Here is a 21,799-nt window from a genome sequence, read left to right on the forward strand (position 1 = left end):
TGCCTATAAAAGTCTTTCATTCTGTACAGCTCCTTTCCTCTGCTAGACTGGATGCTGCCTGACCCATGAATCATTGAATAAACCCAATAAGCTCTTCAAAATTTACTCAGTTAAGGGGTGCCTGGCTGGCTCAGTCAGAGGAGTGTGTGACCCTTGATCTCGGGTTGTGGGTTTGAGCCCCACGTTGGGTATAGAGATTACTAAAAATCAATAAACTTAAAAAAAAAAAAAGAAAGTTATTTTTTTTAATTTACTCAGTTAAAATTTTTAACAGACAGCAATACGGTACTGTAAACTTGAAATATGCTGACAGGGTAAATCCTTAGTGTTCTTACGACACACACAAAGCGGTCCCTATGTGAGGTGATAGATTATTAGCCTGACTGTAGGGAGATTTTCACAATGTATATGTGTATACCAGATCAATGTTAAAACAGATTTCTTTCTGTATCTGTTGTAACTCAAATGATTTCAGTTTAGTCCTTACACACACACACACACACGCACACACGCACACACACTTCCTTTCCTTAGCAGGCAGCATCTGCATACATTCTGTTCCCCAGTTTGTTTAAAATAGCCCAAGGGAGAAGGGACAGGTGTGAGCACTGAGAGCGTTCATTCCTCTGGAGTAAATGAGACAAGAGTTTCTGTGTCGTGGTCATGGACAGGTGGGCATTAGTCTCTGACCAGAGTGTATGGGGATATTCAGGTGTGTGCCTGCTTATAAAGTGAAGAATTGAAAGAGGGTAGGAGGAAAAAAATCGCCCCACAAGAACCATAGCACAGCCTTCTCCGATACCTGCAGTTTAAGTCCTTTATTAGAAGGAAAACATGGAAGATGTTTCCGTCAGGAAGAGTGACTGAGTCTTCAATGATCTAGAACAGTTTTAATATTCTGACTTACTAGTGTGATTCAAAAGTCTGGGAAGACAGAAAGAAAATCTCTTGGATCGTTGCTTGGACCCGTTAGACGCCAGCGCAACAAGGGAGCCAGATTGTCCAGATAGAGCTGTCATTTTGCCAGCATGCATTTCCAAATTCCTCATGCTTCTCCCAACGGCTGACTCTTGGGAATAACCAAAAGCGGTTACTTTCAAAATGCTTCTTGTGATGACGTGGGAAAAGGCCTGGATTAAGAGCCAGTTCAACTGGATTTTTGTCTCAGCTTTTCCACTAATGTCACGGTCTTAGCAAATCCATGAACTTTGGGCTCCTACATACAACAACAGCAGCATTCCATGAGTGCTGTGCTATTGAAATGGGACGATTTAGATGAAACACTTGAAATGCTTGAAATGCTATATAAATCCATATAATGACTAAATTCCAGAGGACAGGATCTGAGAGAGCTAAACTGACCGGTATTACAAAAGAAAGTCAAGAAGTTTACTACAGAAAGGCCCAGACTCATTATAAGTTTGTGTCTCCATTTCTCTTTGATACAATATACTTAACAGAATGGGTTATAAAAAGAGAAGGAGAAGCAGAGAAGACAGAGCCTGGGGCAGCTCAAATGCATTACTCACTGCTATTCGAGGAGTAAGTTAGAGGCCAACCGCCGGGCCGTAACCCCCGCAGGCTGGTGTCTATCTGTCAAAGTGCACAGGCAACTGTGGGTCACCCTCACAGGCAATGACCACATGCCTAGTGCTCGCCGATGCCCGATATCTGCAGTTGGGGGCCCTGGAACTTCCTGTCTCCCGGCAGTCTGTGACCTTCACGACACCCTCATGGCAGTTCATCTTGCCATTCTTGCACTGGATATTGGTGGTGCTGCAGATACTACGAATGTTCCAGATGTCTTCATGGACGAAGGTGTTGAAGCGCTTGCACTGACGCGTGGTCATCTTCCGTCTTTGCATCATCAAGTTGCAGTACGTGTCATTGCCACCTGTCCCCTCGGGGTCCACGTGCTGCCGCAGGAATCGTTGATACATGCGATCCTGGCCATAGGAGGGCTGCACCAGCCCCAGCCCCAGCAGGGTCAGCAGCAAGAGCAGAAGCAGTGAACGGGTCCTCTGGAGAGCCATCACTACTTTGGAGATGCCTACACGGAAACGCAAGGAGCAGAAGAAAGAAAGGTGAGATGCGGGCATTGGGGAGAGGTGCTGGGAATGGCAAATTGACACTGCCTCAACTCTAGTCTCCTCTCTCCTCCTTATCTGTACCAGTTCCCCACTCTTCTCTGCTCACAACTTTTCCCGTCTTGCTTTCCCTAGAGCACATCGTTTGCAAACATGCTTTTCCCTGAAAACAGGAGCCATTCTCTTTCATGGAGAGAGCTTGCTGTGGCGAGGACAGCGACCCAGGGCGGACACTGCCCGCGGGCCGTCCGGTGTATCTGGCCTCTGTGGTCAGACAGGGAATGGGAAGGAAAGGCAGATCTCAGTGAAACTGGAGTTGACCGTCTCTTGGGGTTATTCTCCGATCACAGGATCTTTGGAGATTTTAGTGCTCTGGACTCTGATTTCCAAAGATTTGGCTAGACTCATGATATGTCAGAGCAAGTTTATGAGCTGATTTTCATTCTTTACATCTGGAATTGAGGAAGGTGCAGAAAAGAGGCCACAGTAATGCTGCAGTTAGCCTTTCCTCTCCTGCAGCCATTCTTCCTGTCGTATTAAAATAAGGTCCTTTCGGGGGCGCCTGGGTGGCACAGCGGTTAAGCGTCTGCCTTCGGCTCAGGGCGTGATCCTGGCGTTATGGGATCGAGCCCCACATCAGGCTCTTCCGCTATGAGCCTGCTTCTTCCTCTCCCACTCCCCCTGCTTGTGTTCCCTCTCTCGCTGGCTGTCTCTCTCTCTGTCGAATAAATAAATAAAATCTTTAAAAAAAATAAAATAAAAAATAAAATAAAATCAGGTCCTTTCGGAAATCCTGTTCCTCCTCTATAAAGAAGCCCTATGAAGCAGAGTGCCCAGCCCCTGTGCTTTGAAGGTAGTGAATATTGGCCGAATAAAGAAATAAATGAGTGAGCTCGTGAACACATGAGATGGAATGGAGGTACTGAGTGAAGGTGTTTTCCAGGCTCGTGGAACTGACCACTAAGCTAAGAAACGCTTAAAAAATAAATTTAAACAGCACAATCGCCACCAAAAAAAGGACGTGAATTGTGTCTTTTAGTTTGTTTGTTTGTTTCCTGTGTCTACGTACAACCCCCAAGACCCAGGCCCTGGTGAGCTAGTCTATTGTCATGCGTCCCCCCTGGACGCTCGGCCTGTCTTGTCCACAGCTGCTAGCAATCTCCATACTCTCTGGTGGCAAGACCTTTGTGTTGACCCCTTGAGGGTGGGAAATAAACACTTGTTTTACAGAGTTAAAAAACAAACAAACGGAGACCTCTGGAGCAACAGCAAAGAGAGCAGTTCCACGGATTGTAAAACACTGCCTTGGTTGACTAAAGAAAGAAACCCGGCTTACCTGGCTCTCATATCTGTACTCTTTCCACCGCCCCCTGACTGCTTCTTGCACCCCACTTCCTAAATACTCAAGATACCGACGATGGTGGTGCTCAGAGGTGCTTCTCTCTAGCAACGAAATTTCACCAGGGGTGGAAGAGGGTGGGAGCGGAGGCGGGACTCACTTAGCAACACTGACTAGCGGGATGCTCCTTCTGGCTGCCAGTCAGGGACCGACCTGGAGCCAAACCTTGAACTGCTTGACACTTGCCGTGGGGCAGGCAGGGCTGTCTCACTAAGGCAAAGAAAGGTCATCTCCCATTCAACAGGGAGTGAGCAACGCCAAGTAGCGAGGGCAACCTTTTGAGTCAGACAGGCCCACTGCTGCACGTACAGTCCACGTTCGGCCTCAGGGGACACCTGGGTTGCTATCTCTGGGTACTGCTGTCCTTTGTTTTCAGAGATGCCGCTTCATGGAGCCGGGTCACGCGTGTAAGGGACTGAAATGGCTGATGAGAGACCTGCAATCTGCTCCATCTAAGCCTACACTTCGGTTAGCGGTAAGGACCAGGATGAAACAGAACCATCACTCTTCTCCATGTCACCTCCTAGGTTCACAGCCGCCTCCCGCCTCTACGCAGAAAGTTACAAAGCTCTAGGCCATTTCTTGTGCCTGCAGCTGACAGGAGAAATGGAGTCAGGCAGAGAGGGATGCGAAGGAGCTGTGAGAGGAAGGGGTCAGGCAGAAACGGTGTTCAGTTTACTCCTCAGCCCAGCACTGAAGGTGCGCTTAGCACTTGGGTAATGGTTTCATCGCAAGGGTGTACTTTGGGTTGTTCTCCCCAGATCTAATCTTGGACCTCTCATCTTGCACAGTTCTGCCTACTTTCTCTCATCCTGCTTTTTTTGTGATTGAGATCATGGTTTAGCAAAATAACTGGCTAGAGAAAAGACTTTAACTATTCATGCAAGGGCAAACGCATGGCCTCAGCCACACCAACTGACTGATTTAACAAGACGGGGAAATCTTTGCCGACGGAAGTCCAATGTAAACATCGATGGGTACATCTCAAGGCTCTAGGTACAACAGAAAATCAAAAGATCCCCAAATCATCCCACCACGTACTTTTTGTTCAGAGCTTGCCTCAAAGGCTTTTTCTGCTGCACCAGATTAATTCTCACTAAGAACTAATTTTGATAGTGTGACCCCAAAGATCTGGCTTTGCCACATTGACTGTGTGAACTTGGGGAAATAACTCAAGCTCTCAGCATCTTTTCTCATAAGTAAAATGAGCATAATCATAATCCCTACGTCTTAGAGATGTTATGAAGAATAAATGATAAAATCAATGTAAAGTGCTTATCACAATGCCTAGCCCATGATACGTATTTAGTAAACGTTGGCAATGATTTTTTCACAATTTCCATTCTTCTTGGTTTCCTTTGCTTCCTTCAATCTGATAAAAAAATAATGAATGGCTACAGCAAATTGCATATATTTTGGATCCCCTCTCCTTTATTTTGCAGAGTACTTATATTGCCAAGGAACTGTAAGGCTCTTTTTAAGGTGAACTATCTCACCTACTAGAATTTCTGCTGTGTCTCTAGAGAAATTTGTCCTCTCCAAATCGCATGGAATTCTCTTCCTTGAATGCCACCATTCCTTGAAGGACTTGACATTTTTGAGGTTTTTCTTCTCTTTCCCTTGCAAAGTCAATAAAGTACAGCTGACCAGCACTTTAATTCCTGAAATGATTCCCTTGAGATAAAATAGCCTGCCTGTGACTTGATATTTCATTCTAAACAGCTTTTGACGGTGCAAGAACAAGAGACCCAGCGCAGAAAGTGCTGGGATTGGTTCCATAGCCGCTAGCTGCACAGCAGGACAGGAAGCACCCCCAGCCCACTGCCACGCGATTCCCAGGAAACAGTCACGTGCCCTCACACTAGGGCAGAGCGTGCAGTGGTAATGCTCCAAGCAGATGTTTGGAGAAGACACCAGCTTTCACAAATATGGTGTGACCAATGTAATAACGGTCTATGCCTTTGACCTTCTCTACCGACAGCTCGAGTGGGGCAGTGATCTGTATGGAAGCCACTTTGTTTCATATCGGGGAGAGAGTACTGGTTGGAGAACCTGAGAAAGGATCCAAATAGTCTACCAAAAACTGGAATTTTCTTACTCCTTATAAGGGTTTTTTGAGATTTTATAAGAAGGCAAATTTTCTAATAAGAGAGGTTTGGAAAACTCTTCTCCCTAATTACAGACAGTGTTTTCAATTTTGAAATAGGTAACTCAAAGTGGACAGATTCAGGGGCTGAGTGTACACCAGTAACCTACTTCTCCACCACTTCTTTCCAAAATCTGAATATTTTCAGCAAGGCTGGGCTCTCCTGGGTGGCACCTAGGTACTGGTCTCTAACCTGAGTATTGCACAACCAGGGCCTTGGGCCCGTTTCAGGGCAATGTGGGCAGCAGGGGCGCCGCTGTTGGGAATACTGTGACCACAATAGTTATATATTCACAAGATAGCAAAACTGTGACTTATAACTGTAATTTATTAACTACTTTCCAAATAAAATATTGAGGCACCAGTTGATAGAAATTAGGCTAACAGGAAGTTAATCGCTAAACCTGTAGTTCGATTAGTATATTTTACAAAGACGGTATCACCAACCTAAGTGTATGTTTACTTGAAAACCAAATGTAGTTGAAGAAGAATAAGGGATAATGTTTGGAATCTTTCTATGACTTCCCTAAGACCTCACAGTTGCCAGACATTGGTCGATAGAGTAAGAGATTAAGGAGAAAATAATGTAATAATGAATAAATAAGTAAATAATAAAATAATCACTTTTTGATCCTTATATAAAATAGCCATGAGAATATCCTAGGAACATTCCATTCAAAGCACAACATCAAAAAATTAACTTCTGCTTCAGACAAGGGGTGGCTGCCCTTTGGTATTCATGCAGGCGTACGTGTACATGTGTGTAAAGGAGAGAGAGTGGAATGAATCTGTTGGTATTTAGTCCTACACTGTTCTCCTCAAGCTTTCACATTTGTAAAAGTAATATTGGCTAAGCTAAAGTCCACTTCCTTACTGACTGATAAGGAAAAGGGCATTTCTATTCTATCCAATCCTCTCAGGATCAGCTGAAGAGAGAAAATGGGGTAAGATTAGTAGGCCAATAATTAGTGAGAAGACTTTGATTCTTACTGATTTCAGAGACATTTTTATTTATTAAACATGCTATAAAATGGAAAATGAGACCCAGGCATCTCATTCTCTGCGCCCCTGGCCATGAATGTCGGGGTGCGGAGGGAAATGCAAGGAAAGGAGAGCAGAGCCAGCTGAGGCCTCCGGTTACGGACGGAAAAAGGACTCATCAAAGTGGACAGGCAAGCCATGTTCACAGGCAACAACGATGTGCCTGAACCCTGGGGTGGCTCTGTACCGGCACGGAGGCCGCGGGGACCCTCCTACATGCCTGCAAGTGGTGACCTGGAAAGGAGACTTGCTTAGTCTTAAAGCTTCTCCGTAAGGGTTTCCATTCTTATTTCCACAGATGGCCTTGATGCTGCCCTTGTTGCCATGAATAAAGGTGTTGGTGTCTTTGCAGGGTGTGGTCAGGCCTCGTCTCTCCATCATGCTTTCACAGTATCTGTCATTCCGGCCCCTTGGTTTGGCGTCATAGTGCTGGGTCAGGAAGCGTTTGTACCTGGAGTCATCCTGAGCCCGGGCTGGTGGGGTCAGACCCAGAGCCAGCATGAAGACCAACAACAGCGGGCCCAGGCCCTTCACCATCTCTTCCAGCAAAGGCTCCTGCCAAGGGCAAAAGGAGGTGTGGTAGGGGCACAGAACAGCATTGCCCAATCAGGCTAAAAGGACAGGGACTTTCCTCTCTGACATGAATCGGGTATCTTCAGTCACCTAATTACATCTTTTCTTTTCCCTTCCTCATTAATCTCAAACTTTTCATCAATCCATTTATTTGAAAAGTCTATTTAAAAGTTTCCTGAGGGGTGCCTGGGTGCCTCAGTCGGTCAAGCGTCTGCCTTCGGCGCAGGTCATGATCCCAGGGTCCCGCATCGGGCTCCTTGTTCAGCAAGGAGCCTGCTTCTCCCTCTGCCTCTGCCTGCCGCTCCCCCTGCTCCTGGTCTCTCTCCCTCTCTCTCCCCCTGTGTCTGAAAAATAAATAAATAAATAAATCTTTAAAAAAAAAAGTTTCCTGAACACAACTTCCTGCCCCAACCACTCTTTCCTATCCCTCAGAATTGCTGACTATTTATTTACACTGCCATCAGTCATAGCATTACAGAATCCATTCACACTCTTTAATTCATTTATCAATTACTATAATAACAACCTTCGCACACGCCCCTGCAGGTATCAGACCACTGTGCTAGGTCCTGAACACGAAGACCATCAAGACACACCAAATGCCTCCCTAAGAGAGGATGTAGCATCATGGAGAAGGCACGGGAGCTCCCATTTCCTGAGATGAGACAGTAAGATAGGAGGTGAGAGTTATGAAGAAGGGGGACTTTCAGGGAACCCTGAGCCCAGGGAAGGGTCAATCGGAGGACAGTTGAAGACAGGATTCCAGGTACTCAAGTCAGTTAGTCGGCTGGCTGTAAGGAGAGCATTTGAGAGCAGTTTTATCCTCAGGCGAAGGGAGGCAGACCTAGTTCCCCAAGAGGTAGGTGTTTCATGGCCAAAGGTGGAATTATGATGTACCATTTAGAAAGAACAAGGAGCAACATGGAAGAACCCATGTAATGCTTGGAAGTGGTCTGGGGTCAACTCTTACAGAGAACTGGAAAAAGAAGAATAAAAGCTTATTCCTAGGTGCTTCTTGCATTGGAAACACTATGGATCGTTCTCAAAGAATATTGTCTAATTTTCCCCGCACGTAGACATACACTGTTACAGCACAGGTAAATGACCTTACCACGTGGTAAAAACAAAAACAAACCCCAAAACAACTCCTTAGGCCTTTTTTGTTTTGTTTTAAGTAAACTCCATGCACACATGGGGCTCAAACTCACAACCCTGAGATCAAGAGTCACGTGCTCTACCGACTGAGCCAGCCTGGCCCCCTCCTTAGATCTTTTCATCAAGTCAAAGGCCTCACAATTTGCTGTAATGAGTTCTCAAATCTTTCTCAAAAGAAGAAGAAAGAGAAGAGGATTGCTGCCATTATCTCTCAAGAACTGTCAGTCTCAAACTGTAGAACTCACACGTCCCAGGGGTGGTGTGTCAGACACTCAAACACACTCACAGGGTAAACACGGTACTTCTTCCCGGAGCATGATTTTAACTTAGTGATAGATAATTAAAAGTGGAATTAAACAAATATAGATTATAATGGAACAGAGAACAAATTTTTTATGAACTTTTAAGATTTTATTTCTCATGAAATTTGAAGATTTGAGAATTGAAAGATACTTGGTGTTTGAGCAGGTAGTTTCTGATTATACCTTTAGTGTTCTGGAGAAAATTTTAAAGAATATTCAGAGCCTTTAAAAACCACCATAGTCCATGCTCTCTTTGGCTGCACATATCCTAAAACTGGAATGATAAAAATCACCATAGTCCTACACATTATATCAAGTATATGTGAATACCCCACATCCAACAATAAAAATGATTTTCACTGTAAATTTGAAACTGATGTTATGGGTGCCTGGGTGGCTCAGTCAGTTCAGTGTCAGACTCTTGATTTTGGCTTAGGTCATGATCTCAGGGTTGTGAGATCAAGCCCCCATGTCACCTCAGCTCCAAGGTGAGTATGGAGTCTGCTTAAGATTTTCTCTCTCCTGGGGTGCCTGGGTGGCACAGCGGTTAAGCGTCTGCCTTCGGCTCAGGGCGAGATCCCGGCGTTGTGGGATCGAGCCCCATATCAGGCTCCTCTACTATGAGCCTGCTTCTTCCTCTCCCACTCCCCCTGCTTGTGTTCCCTCTCTCGCTGGCTGTCTCTATCTCTGTCGAATAAATAAATAAAATCTTAAAAAAAAAAAAAAAGATTTTCTCTCTCCCTCTTCCCCTAACCACCTCTCTAACTTTCAATAAATAAATAAATAAATAAATAAATAAAAACAAAGGAACTGATTTTTATAATTTTGTTTCTCAAATTGTGAGTAATTCATTTAATTTATAACTGGGTAGGGTGTTTCTTGGCAATCATCATACTTACTGAGAAATTCTTGCAATGGGAGAAAAATTTGACTTTCAAATTATTCTTACACATAATATGATTCCTATGAATACTAAATTTAAAAATAAATGGTACATTTTCATAGACATTAAATTATTAATTTTTATTTTGTGCTTACTTGTGTGTAAGTCATAAACATGATTCTCATATCAAATAATTGTGTAGCCCTCACAGAGGCCATAGGTCCTAACACTAAGCCTGTAGTGTCCCTAAACAGCCCTGAGAGTATGACTGTGAATCCAGAAAAACAAGGGAGTCTGGGGTTTTGCTGGTTACATGGAAAGACATGTGACAAGAGGAAGCAAAGTGAACTCTCTCTCTCATCAACATTTGGCATTGATCCACCTTGTCTGTTTCATAATAACTAGAAACAAATTTGGTACACTGCTAAGAAATCTTTCGACTCGTCCACAATACTGATAGAAATAGCAGCTGAAAAGGTTTCCGTTAAGCACTTAGAGTATCATTTGTAACAGAATCAAGTGAAATTGCATTCTTGGGAGTTGAGCAAGAAGGTGGCACATAGGGGCACCTGGGTGGCTCAGTCGTTAAGCATCTGCCTTCAGCCCAGGGTGTGATCCCAGGGTCCTGGGATCGAGCCCCGCATTGGGCTCCCTGCTGTGTTGGGAGCCTGCTTCTTCCTCTCCCACTCCCCCTGCTTGTGTTCCCTCTCTCACGGGCTGTGTCTCTGTCTGTCAAATAAATAAATAAAATCTTAAAAAAAAAAAAAAAAGAATGTGACACATAGTTGCAGAGCGGAAAGTCTCCCCTAAGAGAATAACAAGTATTCCTACACGGCTGTTGCTCCGACACAGGGGCTCGGCTACCCGTTTGCCAAGCTCTGTACATTTATATTGTGCTTTTCAGTCTCCTGGGTGTGTCTTCTTTTTTTAGTTTTTTGGAGGACCTCATTCAAGTTTCATTGATTTGAAATCAACTAAGTTTCTTGCTCAGCGATGGACAAATATTGCCTTCTAAAGTCAGAGGTGGTTGTAGAATCATAGGAGCTCCAGAGAGGGGACCTTAGAGGTCACACAGTCAACACCTCTCTGGCAGAGTCAGAGTCCCAGAGTTAAAAAACCAGAGCTGGTAGTACCCAAAAGAGTCATTAGGGGGCAGTGGTGGATAGCATTCCAGGCTATGCAAGAGACCGCGGGTCCTTGCAGGAAGTGCCAGTATCCTACAGGTTGTGGGGATATTGCTACTCACAGAAAGAAGTGTGAGCCAGCAGGTTTGCCTAGGATCTCTGTCCAAACACTCTACGCTTTAGATATTAAGATCAAGGACACTTTACTAAATATAAGTGTCAAAGCAGAAGTCACAAAGCTGATCTGTCCACAAGGATATCATCAAATAAAGATTTACCTGTTGTCAGGTTTCATGGGTAACATTTCCAAGCCATTAGATCTATGCGGTCTTGGGCAAACAATGACCTATTTACTTGTCAGTGTTTCCCACTGGTGTGTAATCAATAGGAGGACAGAGCCCATGTTAGTCACCTTGAATCCCAGTGCCTGCCTCATGGTAGACCCTCAATAATTACGTTTTTAATGATTGACTTTACTTTCCTCCCCAGGCCTCAATCCGTTCATCTGTAAAAAGAGAGAGTTGCTAACTGTTAAGGCCTGAAGTTCTCATTAAGCATAAAAGAGGCTTTTCTTTTCCTTTCCTTTTCTTCCACTAGAATGGAATTGCAGAGACAAGTTCGTGTGTAAGTTTAGCTGGTGGCAAAAGGCATTAGCCGGAAGAAACAGCTAACAGGTTGACCGAGATGCATCACTCCTTAAGGCTCAGCAGGTAAGCCAAGCCCACAGAGCACCTCTAGTTAGGGCACTGGCCTGACACTACATAGGCACTTCACAGCCTAAAAAAGCATTTGCTTGTTGGAGGTTGAAGGTCCTCATGTCTATCTTAGAGCTCAAGGAATATCTTTGTTTCTGATTTGCAGAATTTACACATTCATTCTGTAACAACTCAGCTAGGTTTTCCCAGGCTTATTGTAATCTTAGTTCCCTAAAACATCCAGAAACCAAATCCCAGCAAGTATACACTAGGGTTACCAGTATCAACATCTGCTCTCCCACTCATAACTTCCTCACTTATATATTCCACACTAAATTTCCCCAAAATGGGGGTTGAAATGGAATTGGGAGAAAGCAAGTAAGAGATTATATGGGGTGCAGAAGTGAATCTGCCTAGGCCAAGTGTGCAGAGCCCCCCATCCGGTGGTCAAACTCATTCACACATATCCTTCTACACCCAAGCACATAACAGTCAACAGATTTTCGTCAGTGGAATTTGTCTCACAAATTGTTTTTTAGACTAACTTCACCTTCTGTCTCAAACTAATCCCTTAGTCTTCACAAAAATTAATATACTTCTCTCCCCACCGGCAATATTTTATATTCAAGAGCTCCACCAAACTTTATGCACCAGGGAGTTAACTTGACAGTTTATGATAGCAATTATGATTACAACTTCCATAAACATAGCCTCATGCTTTTATATGTTCTAGGGCAATAGTCTCCAAACTGGAAGCTTACCACCCAATGCGTATTCCTCTCTCTAGCTCCTTTCTTCTTTGTTCTCTTCAACCTGCCGGTATACCTTTTTCTGATCTTGGCATGTGTTGTTTAATTGTGCTTTCAGAGAGCATCCAAAACTTTCTTAAGACATTAGCAGGAAAGATTACAAGAAAACAGAGCTAAAAGTTTACTCATTCTCTGTTTCTTTCCTTGTTAAGCCACATATAATGTCGGGGCAGGGTGGAGTGGGGTGGGGGGCTCCAGATAATCCTTCAGCAGATGCTTTTCCTAGATCTTTGGGGACTTTATCACAATTTAGGAATCCCTTCTAAATCACCACTTGCTCCCAGTCTTACTAATTTCCCTTTATCCACATTTAGGCTATCCCAGAAGAAATCTGTTTGTATTTTAAACTTTAGAATCGAATTCATTTCCTTCTTAATTCATGAACTTGGGCCAAGAGTTTTTAAAAGGGAAAAAATGGTTTCATTGAAATGGATGGATGTCTAGAAATAGTATACATATAAACAAATAGAGAAATAGATTACCCAGGAGGAAGAGTCTCGCAAAAGTCTGGAAGTTTCCCTCCAACTGAAGATGGGTTCCAGCTGTTTGTTCCTGGAGATGGGTCCCAGTTGTGTGAACTTAGAGGCCCCTCTAGGTTCTGATTATATAGTGATCGGATGAACGGGGAGGGAAGACTAGGTCTAAAGATCCCGATCCTGGCAGAGACATGAAAACCAAGGACACTGCTCTTGGACAAACGAGGAGATTCACCTTTTCCCTGGGCATGACTGGGTCGAACATTAACCCACATGAATCAGAGATTTGTTCTGGGAGGCCAACTTTGATAAACATGGCCTTTTGTCCCGCAGTTGCGTTTTTCTGATGTTTGTGGTTCTGACTCTTGCCCACGACAGGACATGCAGTGCTCTCGATCTAGGAGGTGTTGCTTCTGATCTTATGGGCCATCTCCAAGAACCGTGTTGGAGGAGGCCTGCAGAGTAAAGGTGGCTTCTCAGCAGGATGCTGTCCCACTGTCCTTTGTTTTTACCCACATCATTTGTCTTCATGAAAAGATGAAAAGAGCTAAGTAGGCTCTTTCATAGATTCCACAGAACCAGGGAAGCATTCCTAGAGAAGGTTATGCGACAGCTCTTAGTACCTGCCCCTGACTTCAGCCTTCTAGCCGCTAACCCTCAGAAGTTTCCTTGTTGTATTTCCAGGGCTTCTCCTTCCTTTCATCCTTACCCGTTCACAAGAGATTAATCCTGAGCACTCAGTCTTCTGTTCTTTGTAGTGCAGTTGCAAAATTGATTATCCGCACCATCAATGCAACACTGAGACCGCGTCAACTCACAAAGTGGATTTGTCGCTTGAATAGAAACAAGCCAACTGGGTCAAAGTTTACTGGGATCTCTTTATAAAGATCCTATAGTCTCAAATATCAGGCAGCGCAGGATGCCAACTGTTTCGCAGACCCTCAGTAACCACCTCCACTGGCACTGAATCTCCAACAGTGCTATGTTTAAAAAGTCCTCAACCCTCGGTGGTCATCCCTCCACCTTCAAGTTTTCGGTCTGCCTGTCTCTGAGGTGTCAAGAAAGACAGGCTGCCTGCCGATAAAATTACTGCACTTGAAATCATCGTAATAATTGTAATCATAATAATAGTCCTTGCCTTTCATTTCACGAATCTCTCACACACATGATTATATTTGACTGTCACCAGGACTGTGTGAGGTAGGCATTACGTAAATCAGTTTTTCTTATGAAGGAAACTCCCAGATCAAACAGCAGAGGGATGGTGCAGTCAGACCTCAAACTCCTTATCTTCAGGGAAAGGATTTACTCGTCTTTCCAGACTTGGCATGAGCAATACCTCCTCCGAGTCTGACCGGCTCTCCTCAATCCCACCCCATCCCAGGAGAAGTTGCCCACATCTTCCTTTGGGGATTCTCTGTACCTGGTACACACCGTGATGAGGCAAGCTTAGAGCGACAGTCCCAAGCTGACGGCTTAAGCTGCATTGACTCTAGACTTCGGATGTGTCCTGGTGTGTGTGAAAAGCTGCTGAGTCAGCCTGGGTGAAGCCTATCTGTGTAAGAGTCTGTGATGTCCCAGGAAAGGATTCATCCATAGAGAAGAACATGATGAGAGAAGGGAGAAAGGTGCCAAGGCCATGGAGCAGTGCTGGGCAAGGCCTAGGTTGTGCTTCGTCCACACCCCCTCTGACCTGGCCTCCTGGGGCCGACAGCGAGGAGGGCACTGCAATACCAACTTTCATAAAAAGCAAGGTTGTTTCATTAAATCTCTCTAAGATTCAGAAAGCACACAGCAAGTCGGTGTGAAGAATTTCACTCCACGGCTGACCCGAGGTGGTATGGGGTGGGGTGGGAGGTAAAGTACCTTCCCCACCTGAGGATCCCATTGGGACAGATTCGAGGCAAGTCTGGACAAGAGCGAGAGCAACAGGCCAGACCATTTGCTCCATCAAAAAGGAAGAGGACACTGCATGTTGGCATCTTTAGACATTTTCAGCAGCATGGGCCCCTCTGTAGGGCTGGGATAGACCTCCCCCAGGGAGGTGGAGCAAGAAAGAAGTAAACTGGCAGCCTCACTGTCTAGGTTAAAGGGGCTAGTTTGCAAATACGGTCACACTCCCTGGGAACTCCAGGAACTCAGAGAAGAATGTGAGCTGATCTGGAGATCTCACAACATGGGGGGGGGGGGGGGGGTGGATCTAGCTTTACTTTATGTAGGCAGACAGGCCATTAGCCATCATCCTTTGATGATTAATTAATCTTCTTGTGTCTCCATTCAATGGAACCCTTAGGAGAAGAATAATTGTGTCGTTCATCTCTGCATTCTTAGTATCTCAGAGAGTGACGGACTCCTAGACCCCAAGTTCTTCTTGTTATCTCTCATTGCTTCTAGAAATGTACCATCTGATCTCACTTGGGAGATCCCAACCATACAAACTCTCGTGGCTTCTCTTCAGACTGACGGACACAACTGGGTTTGGCAACAGTTACCAAACAAGGTAGGCCCAGTTCCCAGGTAGAGCAGGAAGGCTTCCAAGTTCCCCAGAAAAACTCTGCTGGCATTACTGATAAATCCTGACCTTCATTTCTTAGGCATTGCTCCCTATTCTAATGCAAAAATCCCTAGGAGGATTAACTCCTCCAACAGCTGTCTGTGATGTGCAAGCATGTGTGCTTTAGAGGCTAACTTGAGAACAGTTTTTGGTAGGGGGCGCCTGGGTGGCTTAGTTGGTTAAGCGGCTGCCTTAGCTCAGGTCATGATCCAGGGGTCTGGGGATCGAGCCCTGCATCAGGCTCCCTGCTTGGTGGGGAGTCTGCTTCTGCCCCTCCCTACTGACATACTCTCTCTCTCTCTCTCTAATAAGTAAATAAAATCCTAAAAAAAGAAGGCCTGAGGATTTGAGGAGGAAGAAAAGTGGGCAGCATGGTGAACCTGAAAAAGACAAACTTCACTGGCTTTTCAGCTATGGTGAGTCACAGTCCCACCTAAGCTTCACTTTTTTCCCCTGTCCTCCTCCCTTTTTCCTGCATCTCCACCCAAATTCTGAGCTAAAAGGAAAAAAGTCTGAGGAAGTGAGAAATGACCAAGCACACAGCCACCAACTGCGTCTCCCTCAGCACCTGGGGCCTCAGAGTTTCTGCAGTCTCTGGGAAGGAAGGGTTGGGCGTCCGCCCACACAACTGTTCCGCCAAATACCACCGTTCAAAGTCCTCCAGGTAGAGAGAGAATCGACAAGACATGGGGCTGGCAGAGTGGGGCCTCTGCTAGTATCTAACAGAGCGCCCTAATGCTGACTTTCCTTTTGTGGGCAAACCCACTACTTGAGTGGTACCTGTTTTAAATTAATCATATATCACTTTTTAAGTAGATGCTGAAGAACTGGGTTCTAAAGAGCTGTGAGCCAGTCATCTGGTGGGGACGACGCTGCCAGGCCCGTACGACACCCCTAAGGCTTCAGCAATCACGGACGACAGAAGCAGCAGCCAACTCCCACAGTCTGTGGGGGTCAAGATGACTCGATCGACAGGATCCTTCTCTGACAAATCACCTAAAGGAAGAGATAAGGTACGCCATTCCAACATCACTCACACACACACACACACACACACACACACACACAGAGTCCCATGGCTTGAAACACCAGTTCAAACACCAACTCACACAAACAGATCAGCCTCTGATGTTAGCTTTGTGCTGTGGTGCGGGGGAGCAGCCTCTAGCCTCTGAACACAGCCAGGGCCCTTCCTCGGCTCTGGGATTTCACTTGACAACTTGGGGAGAATTCACAGCCTCCCCCATATAGTTGACAAAGCAAAAAGCCAGTTAGGTGAATGGTGAGTGGTTGCTTTCATTTTAATAGTTGTTTTCTTTCTTTTTCTTTTCTTTTCTTTTCAGCTTGGCACAATGAGGTTTTGATGAAAGAGAAGATAAAGGTTTGGGGTAAAAAAAAGTTTGACTATTTCATTAAAATGCATCTAAGTGCTTACTCATTTGTATTTTAAAATACCTATAGCAAGGAATTTTATATTTATATATATAGATATCTATCTATATCTATATCTCTCTCTATATATATATCTTTTCCATACTTATAATAGGTGTGAAGCAATTGTCAACTGAAAAAGCGCAATCATATATTTTTTAAAAATGTTTGACAGCTTCAACTTGAAAATTTTCCTGTGTCTCTTCTTCACACCTTGCACACAGACACAGGAAGCCCAGGGTTCTCCTTCTAAGGACTCAAGTGCTGGTGTCCTTTACCCTGCATACACAGTATATATGTTTAATTCTGTCCTTCAAATTATAAAATTAGGTCATGGAGAAAAGTGACTAATCTCTACATTTGTTTTAACTCTAACATCTTTTTAAGTTTATAAGCACGAAACTAATTTACTAACAGAAGTAATGGTTAAAAGAGGATGAAGACGTGAAAAGAAGGATCACGTCTCCAGGAACGGGGGACACTATGACTGAGGGAGAATGGGCCAAAGTCTTGTTGACATGCCCGTGTATTTTCAAACAAAGACAAAAATTACACAGTCACTATTCAACACACTCTGGGCTTTGTGCCCATTCTCTTTCCCAGATATCTCAAGGTGTTCTTCTGAGAATAACTGTTAACAAAGATTGCTCTTTGCTCAAATACAGCTTAAATGAAAACCCCTAATGAGGGGTTTCATTGGCCCGCTTTGGTCCACTTTCCTAGCCATCTACTTTAATTTCTGAACGACACGGGCAAGTGCTTCCAACAACAACTAGACGAATCTCTTACCTTTGCCTGCTCGTAACCAGACATCTGCTCTTTCAACAAGGCCAGAGCCATTCTTCTTCTCCTGGAACGGTTTTCCCCATCCTTTCTGCCAAACTACAGAGCTCTTGTCCACATTACTACAGTCCCTTCTTTTCTAGAAGTTCCATCTTACTAACACCCTGCCACCCCGTGAAGTCATAGAATAAGAAAGAGGGAGGCCTGGAGGACTATCTCTCAAGCCCTCATTTTACAGATGAGGAAACTGAGGAACAGAGAAAGAAAACATGTACTGCCCCAGGAACATCTGGTGTTCCAAGGACGAGAAGCTTTCCAATGCACCACACGGCTTTCATATTCCACACTAGCAATTTCTAGAAAATTAAAGCTAATTTTAAAGGTGCCACTGGAAGTTGCTGTTTAAGGGAAACCTACTAAATGTTTCCATGAATTTCAAAAATATTTTATCTGTAAAAAGAGTTGCTTAAAATAAAGTGTGTAACAAAATTGTCCTTCTGCAGAAGCTAGCTAGTAACTGTGTAGTTAAGTAGTTCCTTGAATACCAGGCTCGGGAAGTTGGCCAGTGCTGTTTAGATAATTATGTCACTTGAGTTTCTAGTGATTACCTTTCTGACTTGATTATAACGTTCTTAAGGACACAGAGGGAGGGTCTTGCCTCATTTGAGATTTCCCCAGTCCCCAGAATGACACTGAAACTATTTTACTGTCCTTCCTAAATAAAGATGCTCTGTTTTGCCCACATGACATGGCGTCTCAGAGTAAAAAAATTGAGGATCCCAACATTCTTGTAAGAAAGCTTAGAGAAGAGGCTGTTGGCAGTGTCTCCCAGAATTTTGCAACACTGGCTGCTGGTGGATTAAGGGTGAGGAGACAGAAGTGAGTCACCAGAAAACAAAAACGCAATCCCCAAAAGGCAGTTATGCTGGCAAAAACTGGACAAGGTCTGCTTCATAAATCGGGCGATCAACCTGGGTACCAAGTAAAGAATCCTTAGGTTTGAGCAAGTAGGGGCCTTCCCGGGCCTCCGTTCCGTTCGCCAATTCTGCGCCCTCCTCGGAGCCTACATTCTAGGCACTAGACTTTCACGAAGCCGGCTCTGCTCAGCTGCGGGAAATAAATCTCAGGGTGGGAATGTAGGCTCACTAACTCATAAAAGAACAGGACTTTTACCTTCCTTCCCATGCCTCACCGGCTCCAACCCGGTTCTGCAAACGCCTACCCCGAGGAACCCCACACTGCCTCTGCTAAGAAAGGGGCTCCTCGGGCCAAAACGCTCTTGGTAAAACTACTGACGAGGAGGAGAGAGAGCAGGATGTGAACCCACCTCGGCCTCGAACAGGGCTGCAGAAACGCGCAGTGCGGTAGAAAGAAGTTTTTCTCACCGGCTTCTCACCCCCCCTTGTACGACGATAGGGAGCTGGTAGAAGACTCAAAGACGTCCTGTTAAATCCTGCTTTGGATCCTGGGTGGGGTCGGAGTGCCTGCGTGTCCACGAACGGACGGGGGATGCAGCCGCGAGAGGAGGGCGGCGCCGGGGCCTCTGTGCGGCTGGGACCGCGCCCTGTTTCTCCCGGGAGGCCCCTCCCGCCTGGACTGCCTCTGGAGTGGGCGCCGCGGGCGGCCCTGCCTGGAAAGGAGAGGGCCTGCGGACCCGAGCCCCACGCGCAGCGGCCGCGAGGACACGGCCTCCGGGACAGCGGGACTTGGGACACCTGCCCCTGCTCCCGGGAGCGAGGCGGTCCCTCCGACGTGTCCGCTGGCGGAGAGTCCAGAAGACCAGGCAGTTTCTCCCCGCACAGCTCATCAGCCCCCTCTCGCACGCGTTACAGCACACCTCTCTTGTGCAGAACAGACGGGAAGCGAGAAAGTTTGTACAGAACTGAACTTTTGCATAGTTTCGAAGGAGAAAAGCCAAAAGCTGGGGCTCGTCCGGGATTTGAACCCGGGACCTCTCGCACCCAAAGCGAGAATCATACCCCTAGACCAACGAGCCACGACTCCCAGCACCTCTCCATGTTTCCTTTGAACAGTACTTTCCCGTCTGCAGTTCGCCACGAGGCTGCTTCGGAGTTCCGTGCCACATTGTGACATTTACTTTTTGCTTTGATTCCCTTTCTCCCATCTTCATGAAGTCCCACTCTTTTGAAGCCTGACTCGGGTGCTAGCCTCGTTTATTCTCCCCGATCCAGAGGCCGGACGGGGTGAAGAGGGGCAGGTTCCAGACCGCAGGCCGCGTGGGTGAGCTCCACCGAGCACCTCCGGACGGCTCTAGGCGCGAGCTCCTGGCGGGAGCCTGGCGGCAACCTGGAAGAAAAGCGGCGGGAGTCCGAGGACCCGAGCGGAGCTCGCTTGCGAGGCTGGAGGGTCCTGAGCCCCAGGCTGGACGCGCGGGAAGCGAGTCAGGCTGCTACTACGTCGCGCCCCCTAACGTCCTAGGGGCGGGAAACGGTGGACATCAAAATACCACAGGAGCCAGAATCGGTGGGAGGGCGCCAGCCTGGCGTGTGTTCGGATTGTCCAGGCCCCTGAAGGAGAATCAAGTGTTCCATCTCCCCACCTTTGTTTCACTCGTTTCCTTGGTCTGGAATTCTTTCTCCCAGTCTCAGCCCAGCTCGCTTCAAATCCTGTTGTCCTTTCCGGCTCTGGCTCAAAATCTTTTTGTACAACTATAAATATGTATAAAAAGACAAATAAACTAAAACTGCCGTGTAAGGGCCTCCCCCTGAATAGATGTGTGTATGGAGTGGGGCGCACACTCGGGACGAGGGTCCCAGTTCAGGCGGTTTCTTCCGCAAACTGGAGCCCCTCAGGCCCCACGGCGCAGACATGCGCACACAGCGTTTATATATAACGTGTTGTTATCAACTAGAGGTTTTGGGTCTCCGAACCGTGGACTTCGGGCAGCAGTCGAGGATCAACTAGGAAGCCAAAAGAAACCTCAGAAGGAAGGTTAACTCAGAATTCTTGCAATTGGCTGACAAAGTTGGCGCACACTCGCCTCCTCGCTATATAAGAAACTGTGCCCGATGGGATCCATTTGTTCACGTGTGCTTGGCGAGCTCAAACTTCGTCTTTGGGACAGGAATAAGGCCTGGAGAAGTCGACTCCAGCAGACAAAGAGCCCCGGGGGAAACAAGAGAACGGCTCCCTGCAGGACCGCAAACCCCAAAACTGCAGCTCCTCCTTCGAGCCGGAATCGAACCAGCGACCTAAGGATGCCTACACAGGAAGCGCACTACAGTCCTCCGCTCTACCAGCTGAGCTATCGAAGGGGGCACGGGAAGCGCCTCTCTAGAGGCACCTATTCAGGATACCTACAGAGGAACGATCTTCTGCCGGCGAGCGGCCATCGCAATCATAAAACCAGCTTGTGAGAAAGTCCCGCCCGCAGTTCTGGGGTTTGCGGATTCCCCTGCTTCAGGGAGGGGCTTCCAAAGCAGGACCACCCCGTGGGCTCCTCACAGGCACCCCCAGACCCCGTGCATCACGAGGGGGCATCTGCTCGCCCGGAGGCCGTTGGCTTCAGTGAGCGCGCGGCCCGGGACCTCCCGCCGTGATGTGTGTGGCGTGGAAGCCGCCACCCGGGCCTCGACAACTAGGGAGTGCGGCAGTGGGACACACAGTTCGGACCGCGCGGTCGGGCGCCAGGCAGAGGGCGCGCCTCCCGGCTCGCGCTCGCGCCTCCTCGCATTTCCTCACTTCCTGTGCTCGCTTCGGAATCCGGGCGCGTCTGCACAGGCGACCCGCAGCTCTCTTCCGTTTACACGTCCACAGACTCGGGGAGGGAGGGGACGTGGAAGAGAGCACATAGGGGTAACCCCGATGTTTCTGCGAGAAAGGACTTCTGGAGAAAATATTGTAAGGTTTTTCAAAGAAGCAGCCGCAATTCCTTTGAGTCAATAACAAACTTAGTGACCCAAGTCTCGACCTCCGTTTTCCCACTGAAACAGGAAACCTTGCTGGACAGCCTACTCTCTCCCGAACGCCTCCCGCGGACGCCTCCTCCCTTTCGGGGAGGGGAGCTTGTTCTGGGCTCCAAGCCTGGGCAGGGCGGGGGACGTGGCTCGACTCCTACGGTCTTCTCCCGCCGCCCTCGGGAAGGGCTCTCGCGGCGGCTCAGCACAGCGCGGGCGTCCACGGAGGCAGGCGGCGCTTCCCGCGGCTTGTAATGGACTCCGCCGCGCTCCAGGCCGCAGAACCGCACTTGCGCAGTAGCGCGTGGGAGGCGGCGGAGCTGCTCAGCGTGGTTTATTCGGGTAGTCAGGGCTGCGGCGAGAAGAGAGCGGAACCGAATTTCTGCAGGGGTTAAAGTTACTGGGGCGGGGCGGGGGGGGGGGG

General features: G+C 46.9%; 2 protein-coding genes, 1 long non-coding RNA gene and 2 other non-coding genes across 10 annotated transcripts; 1 reads left to right on the forward strand and 4 right to left on the reverse strand.

Annotated features, from left to right (window-relative positions):
- Window positions 1–803: 803 nt before the first annotated feature.
- On the reverse strand, window positions 804–19,221 carry RNASE4 (ribonuclease A family member 4). 3 transcript variants are annotated; one of them, XM_008683966.2, is made up of 2 exons: window positions 18,786–19,221; window positions 804–2,050 (listed from the first exon to the last, which is right to left on the reverse strand). In XM_008683966.2, exon 2 carries the CDS (start codon window positions 2,031–2,033, stop codon window positions 1,590–1,592), a length of 444 nt encoding a protein of 147 aa, XP_008682188.1. In that variant the 5' UTR covers window positions 2,034–2,050; window positions 18,786–19,221; the 3' UTR covers window positions 804–1,589. The 3 variants fall into 3 exon arrangements, with proteins under 3 accessions (XP_008682188.1, XP_008682187.1, XP_008682186.1); XM_008683965.2 differs by having other exon boundaries at window positions 18,844–18,931; XM_008683964.2 differs by lacking the exon at window positions 18,786–19,221 and adding an exon at window positions 16,050–16,157.
- Window positions 6,596–18,924, reverse strand: ANG (angiogenin). Of its 4 annotated transcripts, none has more exons than XM_008683962.1 (2): window positions 18,844–18,924; window positions 6,596–7,228 (listed from the first exon to the last, which is right to left on the reverse strand). In XM_008683962.1, the coding sequence occupies exon 2, from the start codon at window positions 7,208–7,210 to the stop codon at window positions 6,770–6,772; it is 441 nt and encodes a 146-aa protein (XP_008682184.1). In that variant the 5' UTR covers window positions 7,211–7,228; window positions 18,844–18,924; the 3' UTR covers window positions 6,596–6,769. The 4 variants fall into 4 exon arrangements, with proteins under 4 accessions (XP_008682184.1, XP_008682183.1, XP_008682182.1 ...); XM_008683961.1 differs by having other exon boundaries at window positions 18,786–18,873; XM_008683960.2 differs by lacking the exon at window positions 18,844–18,924 and adding an exon at window positions 16,025–16,088.
- Window positions 14,921–16,678, forward strand: LOC103656540. Its single transcript, XR_566644.2, has 4 exons — window positions 14,921–15,190; window positions 15,557–15,660; window positions 16,061–16,257; window positions 16,588–16,678. It is a non-coding gene; the product is annotated as an uncharacterized LOC103656540 (long non-coding RNA).
- A 161-nt stretch (window positions 19,222–19,382) lies between the features above and the next one.
- TRNAP-UGG lies at window positions 19,383–19,454 on the reverse strand. The gene has a single exon. It is a non-coding gene; the product is annotated as a tRNA-Pro (tRNA).
- Window positions 19,455–20,642: 1,188 nt separating this feature from the next.
- On the reverse strand, window positions 20,643–20,733 carry TRNAY-GUA. The gene is given in 2 exon segments: window positions 20,643–20,678; window positions 20,697–20,733. It is a non-coding gene; the product is annotated as a tRNA-Tyr (tRNA).
- Between the last annotated feature and the right edge of the window lie 1,066 nt (window positions 20,734–21,799).

The sequence above is a fragment of the Ursus maritimus genome, unplaced genomic scaffold (genome assembly GCF_017311325.1).
Source record: "Ursus maritimus isolate PB19 unplaced genomic scaffold, ASM1731132v1 scaffold_36, whole genome shotgun sequence".
NCBI classification, from domain to species: Eukaryota; Metazoa; Chordata; class Mammalia; order Carnivora; family Ursidae; genus Ursus; species Ursus maritimus.